The 10,017-nt window shown below is 33.4% G+C and overlaps 1 protein-coding gene across 1 annotated transcript; it reads left to right on the forward strand.

Moving 5' to 3' along the window:
• The first annotated feature begins 3,563 nt into the window (after window positions 1-3,563).
• Window positions 3,564-6,290, forward strand: LOC107839566 (subtilisin-like protease SBT3). The gene has a single exon (XM_016683112.2). It carries the CDS (start codon window positions 3,765-3,767, stop codon window positions 6,054-6,056), a length of 2,292 nt encoding a protein of 763 aa, XP_016538598.1. The 5' UTR covers window positions 3,564-3,764; the 3' UTR covers window positions 6,057-6,290.
• The last annotated feature ends 3,727 nt before the right edge of the window (window positions 6,291-10,017 follow it).

The raw sequence follows: 10,017 nt of genomic DNA on the forward strand, positions 1-10,017 counted from the left end.
CTTGATAGACATTCACTATAATGTAAATATATTTATAACATTTTTTGTTTTCTCCTTTGTTTTGTTTCTTTGTTTTATTCGTTTTCTTTTTTTTTTTCTATTTCTATCTTCTGTTTTTCTTTCTTTCTTTTGTTCTTTTTGTTTTTTTTTTTGTACATTTTTTTTCTATCTTATAGTTTTTGTATTTTTAAAAAATATGGCTACTCGAGTTCAAGTCACAAATAGTAATAAAAATACTACAATTGTTTATTTTATTTGTATTCACATCATCATTTATATTTGGAAAAATACTCAAAAAAATAGCTGAACTTTGGCCGGATTTGTAATTGAGCATACTGAACTTTGTAGGGGTCCTATTACCCCCTAGACTTCTTTTTTCCTATTTTAATGGCATATATCTGCCCACTTGGACAAATGTGTGTAATTCATGCGCATTGGACGCGTGAGAGTATTAAAAAATGTTAAAAACCTTTTTTTTGCTCAAGCAGACCTTAATTTTTTAATTTTTAAAATTTTTAGAATTCTTATTTATTTTTTGATTCTTTCTCTTCTCACTTCTTTCTTTCTCTTCTCTCTTCTTTCTTTCTTCTCTTCAATGGTGCTCTAATGATGCTTCTTTCTTTCATCTTCAACACACCCAATTCAATTTCATCAATTTGACCCAATTTTAAATTGAAAAATAAAAATTCATCACAAAATTAAAATACTAATCATCTCTTCCGTTTGATCGAAAAAAAAATCTTTCTCCCCTCTCTTCTTTTTTTCATCTCTTCAATGATGCTCCAATGGTGCTTCTTTCTTTTGATCTTTAACACACCCAATTCATTTCCATCAATTTGACCTAATTTCAAATTGAAAAAGAAAAATTATCGCAAAATTAAAAAACTAATCATCTTTTACGTTTGGTAAAAAAAAATCAAATCTTTATCAAATTTGGGCAGAAATTAATTCCACCATTGCTGTCGGCAGCAACCATTTCCGTCGGCAGCCACCATTGTAGCCGACATTTGGGCATAATTAAGAAACTTTTGAAAAGTATTCCATTCGATTTGAATAAAATTATTGAAGAAAGTTTTCAATTTGAATTTGAAATTTGGAAAAAGATTTAGTATGAACTAAATAAAAGTCAAATTTCAAGAATTAGAAATCAAGATTTTGGTGAAAAAATAATGAAAATTGATGAAAAGAATAAGAATGGAGAAGAAAGTAAATATTTTTTTTCTTTTTTAAAAATACGTGTAAAAATGAGATTGACACGTATATTACACTGTCAACCGCCAAAACTGGGTATAGAATTTTAGGGGGTGGGGTGGGGGGAGAGATTAAATCCACTTTAAAAAACCTAGGTGGGTAATAGGACCCTTGCAAAGTTTAGTGCTCAACTACAAATTCGGTCAAAGTTCAGATATTTTTCTAAGTATTTTTCCTTTATACTTTTTTATTCATTGATACAATTAGTTCGGCTTGATTTGTGTGTGTGTATATATATATATATATATATATATATATATATATAATTATTTGCATTTGTATTTTTATTTTATAGTTCGCACTTGTATTTGTGTTTGCCAGCTCGCACCAACATTTATATTTCATACAATTTGCACTTGTTTTTTAAAAAATTATTTTGTATTTGTATTTTATAATTGACTAGATATTATATTTATATTTTGTGGATTTATTTTATTTGTATTTGTGTATTATTTTTATATATGCACTTGTACTTTTAAAGAACTATTTTGTATTCATATTCGTAAGTTGACCGCATGTTGTATTTTTATTTGTAATTTAATTTATTTTATTTGTTTGCATTTGAATTCGTAGTTGACAAGATAATTTGTATTTTTAAACAACTGTAAAGAATTATTATTTTTCTTTCTATGAACACTTGTATTTATAAAATGATAAATTATACAAATACAAATGTTACATTTGCATCAAATGGTACATGTTTATACAACTTGGACCATACGCATACAAAATGATACTTCTATACAAATACAAATGATAAATTTGAAATACAAGTACTAACGATACATTTTCATATTTATATATTTAAGACCCAAGCAAATACAATTAATCCATATATTATTTTGTATACAAATACAAATGATAAATTATACATATTCACGAAAACTATTCAATTATAAATGATAAATTTATTTAAAATATATAATATGACATAAATAAATATAAAATATAAAAAATATAAAAAATATAAAATACAACAACAACCAAAATGAGAAAAAAATACAACAAATATAAAAAAGAAAAAAAAGGAAAAGGAAAAAATGGAAAAAGTAAAAAGAAAGAGAAAATGAAAAAATGAAGAAAAAAATGAAAAAGATTAACAAAAAGGAGAGTAATAGAAAATAGAGAGAGAGAAAATAAATGAGAGAGGTTATGAATTTTAATTAGGAATATTAATAGGTAAGAGGGCTATGAATTGTAATTAATTAAAACTTAGGTTGTATAGGGTAATTAGAAATTTATGTTTGGTAATCATGTAGTTATCCCACTAAGAAAGGAGAAAGGACTAGCTAGAAGTCAGCATTGCATGTATATACATCTCAATTTGAAATTATAAGTAGTTATCCCACTAAGAAAGGAGAAAGGACTAGCTAGAAGTCATCATTGCATGTATATACATCTCAATTTGAAATTATAACATATATATCAATACAATTATCATCAGATTCAATCCAATCCTAGATGATGTAGTTTAGTTATTGGATATGCTAATTAGTTTTTGATCATCAATTTTCATCATTACGTTTATTGATGTCCACAGCTAGTTTGAAGTCCATGTAATCAAAGATGAACTGAAAGTTTTCGTGAAGAAGAGGTGGGACAAGAAGGATCATGTCCTACTAATCCTTATGGGTTGCCAGTTTCTTGGATCAACGACATGGTTAATATTTCTAGAAAGAAGTTTTATGTACTTGACAAATAAAGATATAGGAGGACATGGGATTCTCTTGTTTGATACCTCGCAACGGTTTATTTGAATATGTGAGTGTTCTATCAACTAGCATTTCAATATTGCTAGTGAAGAAAAGACTATTTAAGTCCATCAAAAACATTTTTCAAATCAATCTTAAGAGTCATATTTGTATATAATTTCTTCAATAATGATAGCATTATCGGAAGCCTTTCTATTATTGAGGAAGTTTGGCTTAGTTATGCCCGTGTATCTCTTTTACTTTGCGTGGTTTAAGAACTTTAAATATTTTATCACTCTCTTTAAGTTGTTCTGTCAAGTTATCTCTTTTATTCTCCAAATTAAACAAATGCTTTTAATGTCAGTAGCTGACTCATCAGCAAGTTGGACGATCTGTCCCTTTTGGCCAGATTATATTATCCGGAAGACAAAGGACCATTTCCTGTGACAACTATTAAATCCAAAAGTAACATGGAGAAAGACTGAAAGCAACACCGATCATTATTGACTTCTCTTTTTCTTAAAGAGATTATATATGACTTATTTTGACTCAATAGATTCTGAATTGGGCCCATGTTTGCAAATTGACATATATATTCCTTCCTAGGTCCTTGCAATATTAGAAATAGTGAGAAGACCAAGATATACTAATAGGTTCATTTCACTTGTACACTAGCCGCCTGTCTTAACTATACTTTAGTACCTTTGTTTAGTTCATTTTAATCTCCACTTGACATACAATATGCTTGCATAATCCTATAAAATCACTTGAATCTGTGGCGAATCAAGAAGGTGTAATGTGTAGTCAACACAAAGATAAAAAATGGAGTTCCCTTGCTCTCTTCATCTTCTCTTCCTTTCATGGTTTCTTTCTGCTCATATCTTCTGTTTCATGGCCATAGCACAAAGATCCACTTACATTGTCCATTTGGACAAAACTTTAATACCTAATGTCTTTGCTGATCACCAACATTGGCATTCTTCCACTATTGATTCCATCAAAGCAGCAGTTCCGTCATCAGCTGACAGATTCCACTCTGCTCCAAAACTTGTTTATTCTTATGACAATGTGTTTCATGGATTCAGTGCTGTTTTGTCCAAAGATGAACTGAAAGCTTTGAAGAAGTCACCAGGTTTCATTTCAGCTTACAAAGACAGAACCGTGGAAGCTCACACTACCCACACATCTGATTTCCTCAAACTCAATCCTTCATCTGGGCTATGGCCAGCTTCTGGTTTAGGCCAAGATGTGATTATTGGAGTTCTTGACTCTGGCATTTGGCCAGAATCTGCGAGTTTTCAGGATGATGGTATGCCTGAAATACCTAAAAGGTGGAAGGGAATTTGCAAGACAGGCACACAGTTTAACACTTCAATGTGCAACAAAAAACTCATTGGAGCTAATTACTTCAACAAGGGAATTTTAGCGAATGATCCCACTGTGAAAATTTCCATGAATTCTGCCAGGGATACTAATGGTCACGGAACACATTGTGCTTCCATTGCTGCTGGAAACTTTGTGAAAAGTGTGTCCCATTTTGGATATGCATCAGGAACAGCAAGAGGAGTTGCTCCACGAGCTAGGTTAGCTGTATACAAGTTTAGCTTTAATGAAGGAACTTTTGCATCAGATTTAATTGCTGCTATGGACCAAGCTGTTGCAGATGGTGTTGACATGATATCCATTTCATATGGGTTTCGTTTCATTCCCATGTATGAAGATCCTATATCCATTGCATCTTTTGGAGCTATGATGAAGGGAGTTCTTGTTTCAGCTTCAGCTGGAAATCGAGGTCCAGATGCTGGAACTTTAAACAACGGATCTCCATGGATCTTGTGTGTGGCATCAGGCCACACTGACCGAACATTTGCAGGAACTTTGACGCTGGGCAATGGTTTAAAAATTAGGGGGTGGAGCTTGTTTCCTGCAAGAGCCATTGTTATGGATTCAACAGTGATTTACAACAAAACTCTATCGAAATGCAATTCCAAGGAATTGCTATCACAAGTTCCTGATCCCGAACGCACCATCATTATATGTGAAGATAATGGGTATTCCTCTGATCAAATACGTACTATCAGTAGTGCAAGACTTAAAGCAGGCATCTTTATTTCTGAGGATCCAGGAGTGTTCAGGTCTGCTACATTTCCCAACCCTGGAGTTGTGATTAACAAAAAGGAAGGGAAACAAGTCATCAATTACGTGAAAAGTAGTGTCAGTCTCACAGCCACCATCACATTTCAAGAGACGTATCTAGATGCAAAGCCAGCACCAGTTGTTGCTGCATCTTCCGCACATGGCCCCTCCAGAAGTTACTTGGGAATTGCAAAGCCAGATATATTAGCCCCAGGGGTGCTGATTCTTGCAGCATATCCACCTAACATATTTGCTACAAGTATTGGGGAGAACATAGAGTTGTCCACTGATTATATTCTTGAATCTGGCACATCCATGGCTGCACCACATATTGCTGGAATTGCAGCAATGCTAAAAGGCGCACATCCTGATTGGAGTCCTTCAGTTATTCGCTCTGCCATGATGACCACAGCAGATCCTTTAGATAACACTCGAAAACCAATTATAGACTCAGACATTAACATAGCAGCCACACCCCTATCTATGGGATCAGGGCATGTCGATCCCAACAAAGCTCTTGATCCCGGTTTAGTATATGATGCTACTCCACAAGATTATGTAAATCTTCTATGCTCTATGAATTTCACAGAAGAGCAATTCAAGACAATTGCAAGATCATCAACCAATCAGAACTGCTCAAATCCATCAGCTGATCTGAATTACCCATCATTTATTGCATTGTATAGCACAGAGGTCGACTTCACATTGTTGGAGAGGAAATTCAAGAGGACAGTCACAAATGTTGGTCAAGGGGCAGCTACTTATAAAGCTAAGATAAAAGCTCCCAAGAACTCTACAGTTACTGTCTCACCGCGGATTTTGGTGTTCAAGAACAAAAATGAGAAGCAAAGTTATACGTTGACAGTTCGTTATATAGGTCCAAATAATTACGATGGATCTATTACTTGGGTTCAACAGAATGGAAATCATTATGTTAGGAGCCCTATAGTAATATCTCCCATAATTGAGATCTGGTAATAAGTCGTGCCATTTTGTGAAGTATTTTTCTTTGGGATGCAGTGGACCATCAGATTCTTGAATTGAAAGTACCAAAACACAAGAACAATGGGAAAGATAGCTGGGACGTCGTGTATGCTGTATAAATTTCTTGTAGTGTCCTAAGAAAACAAATAAAAATACTACTCTTTCCGTCTCATGTTATCATTTTGCAAAAATAATAATAAAAGGTCTGGTTTTAGCGTTTGAAGTGAACGAATGATAATCTACCTAATCCATAATCAAGCTTCTCCTCTGCACACTCTCTATTTCTCAAATAAAGTTCATGTTTCTCTTTTCCATACCCATTAGAAATCATAAATAAGAAGTGATTTGCAGCCAAGGGTCTGGCCTAGCGGTTCAATGAATTTGGGTTAAGCATCATAAGGTCTTAGGTTCAATTTACAACAGAGACAGACTATCACGACCCGAGCCGAGGCCCTAGCCGCGACGGGAATCCCGAACCATGAAGGTCCAAGAGACCCCTTAGGATACTATCGTAAGCAAAATCTATACATATGTCAAAGTGCGGAAGATAAACCGAAGCATAACAATCCCATAATTAAAATTTAATAAACTCAGGGCAGCATTCCATAAGCATAACACAAATCCATTCTGCACCAGTCTACGAAGCCTCTACCTAACTGATAACACTAGCCTGATTAAACCGGGACAAAGCCCCCGGCCGGACCATAAAAATGATTGAGATTACATATAGATAAAATGTCTTCCGGTGGCTCACCAAATTTTGAAAATCTGGGAACAATCTACTACTGAGCTGGACCCCGGGACTGAACCTCTGAACCTGTAGATAGTTGGTCAATACTCGAAAGTACTGGTATGTAGAGCAATCCAAAAATAACACATACTTCATATAGAATAAGTGAGAGCATTTCAGAAAGCAATTTAGCATAAGGTAATTGAAAACACATGAGCATATTTTGATGAGCTTCAACCATTCCTGTAAAACACTGACTCAACTCTTTGTATTACTTCTGAGCTAGATGGTACACCGTACATTTCTGATTATCCTACGGGCTATATGAAATCCGCCCTTGACTCGACGGCCAAGCGCTCAATCCAAGTTTACCTCCAGGATTGGAGTACGTAATAAACACTAAGTATGCCTCCTTGCATAACATACCTTGTCACAAGAAAAGGATATGCCTCCTTGCATGAGATACTTTTTCATCAAAACAAAACCCGCATCAACAAAATACGATTTTGGGTTGTGAGTTATCTGAACTCGTGCCTTCTTCGAGTAACCATTTAACTCTCTTTAAGCCCAATTTTAGTCCTTTGACATCATGCTTCATGCTTATAAAAAAGTTCACTTCTGATTTTTATTAAGGGAACATCATAACAGGGTGTCGTCATACCCAGACTTGCAAGTCATTCATATCTTACCATATCACATCCATAGCCTTTCTCATTCAAATTCATGAAATGACCACCATAAGATTTATCGAATCACATGAGAGATCTTATTTTCAAAAGCATATGAAACTTATGCAAACACACTCTCTTTTCAAAACTTAATACGTGGTGGTCAATTCTTTCATTCATCAATGCAATTTCTTCATTAGAAAACCATAACATTTAGCATAGAAATCACCTCTTTGAAAAACATGTGAAACAACCATGTATAATAATCAAGAGTCATTTAAAACTCAAGAATTATCATCAATCATAAAACAGCCCCAACATTAGACACACATAAATCTCATGATTTAAAAAAGAGGACTTACAGTTTATGCTCTCAAACCCATTACACAATTCGTAACATTTTAAGATAATGAATTTCATCATGGGGAAGGAAATTTCACAAATCAATTTTTAATACTCAAACCATGTATGCACATGATTATAAATCAAGCTTATGAAAAAACTCCATGATAATTACGTACTTTCATCAAAACGGGTTTATAATGCATGCTCTTTAAATGATTTTCAAAACCCATTAAATATACATACATATATATCTTTAAAACTTCTTTAAAACATAAAATTTATGCCGATGAGATTTATGATAGTCCCACATACCTTTTCTGATGAACAAGAATTCGAAATTGCTAGAAATCTAGTCTTGAAGTATGAGCCTTGGAAGAAACTCCAATTTTTTTTTCTCTTGAGAGTGGTGTAATGCCACGGAAAACACCCTAGATGTCACATTGTGCTCAATACTACAAGTAGTCCCAAGCTAACCTTTTTAGCCTTCTAACAACTTTGGGACTTATTGTAAAGATAAACTTAATGTGCAAAATCTAAAAATGCTGAATTAATGTCTTAACTGAATTTGAATTAATATCTTACTAAAATTCTTAAGCTTAGAAATCTTAAAACCAAGACTTTGAATCCACAATAGAAAACAGTCTGACAAGCCTCTACTTCTAAATAGAGAGCCACTGGGACAAGCCCCAGTAGACCCAACTCAAATTAAAATCAAATAACTAAAGTACTCCATGAATAATAAATCTGATAGAATGGGTCCTCGAACTATGAGGAATCACCAAAAGGTGGGATGCAAGTAGAGATACACAAAATCAATCATAGTACTGGAACTGAGAACTAGGACCTACATTATAAGACAATGTAGCACATAAACATATATGTTGATCAGTACTTCTGGAATGTACTGAGTATATAGGGGTGAATGCATAAATTAAAAGTACTCAATAGTCATATAAAATTTTAAATAATGCATGCCAAGTGTAAATGACTCACCTTGAGCTTGAATAAAACTGAAAACTGAAAAGCATAAATCATGAATAATCAAGTATGCTGTATAAATCTTGTGAGTCATAACAGTTATTTCTAAAAGTTGTACTTTTACTCTTTCTATTAGGAGGTTCTTATAACCGACATACACCATGTGAGCTATCATGAAGTACAATGTCTCTTACCCACATTGGAAGAGTTGTTCTACCCTTGCCATCGGAATAGAACCTAGATAGAGTAATCACTATACTGAACCCACTATAGGTATTAAAACCTACGGTGGCACGTAGTTCTGGGGCATGAGACCTTGGAATCATACCCAAATCAGTGGTAAATACTACTCCTATATTACTTATATGCTCTCTCTTTAGGAAATCCACCTTAAAATAGCATAAGGGTTTATATAGAAAACCAGTTATGCTTCTTTTTGCTTTAAGTTGTAATCAAACTAAATAAATATGGATTCCATCTTTTAGCTTGGGATCGTAAGATCCATCTTTATTTAAATTTCGGTATAAAACCATCAAAGAAACTTAAGACCATAGTCTTCTTGAAAACTCAAAATCATTCTTGGTATGAATTTATCAAATAAAACTTAAGAGCGTGATCATCTTGGAATCTCAACACTTAAAATTAGGGCTTAAAACCCATGCTTTAATATCATGTCAATACATAACAAAACTTTATGCTCAATAACAATCTTGAAAATACTTCAACAATATCAAGTCAAGATAATGCAATCTCATGCATGATAGAAATCTCAAAATATAAAACATAAACATAAGTACTTCATGATCAACTTAAAGCTTTAAATCTCATAATAATCACATGCTTCAAGAATAAACTTGGGTATAAACCCTACTTCAAAACAAGGAAGTAAAATCTTAAAATCATGCAATTTGGGCACAAGGGTGAAAGAAAGCCCTTGTTCATAACCCCACATATCTTATTAGGCTTAATTTGATGTAGAAACTTGACTTTGAACTCTTAAAGATGTTCTTGAAGGCATTTTATTGAAATTATTCAATTCAAAAACTTAGATTCTTGATTGTCTTGAAGACGATGTAATGGAGTTTTGGATTTCTTAGAATTTGGTTAGGTTTTCTTTGAGATAAATTTGATGAAGAATGAGTGTTTAATGCTAAACCGAAATCTAATCTTCTGTTTTTACGACTTGGGGTGAGGGTAAATAACTTAATTTCCCCTATGCAAATTAAAGTCACAA

The sequence above is a fragment of the Capsicum annuum genome, chromosome 1 (genome assembly GCF_002878395.1).
Source record: "Capsicum annuum cultivar UCD-10X-F1 chromosome 1, UCD10Xv1.1, whole genome shotgun sequence".
Taxonomy (NCBI): Eukaryota; Viridiplantae; Streptophyta; class Magnoliopsida; order Solanales; family Solanaceae; genus Capsicum; species Capsicum annuum.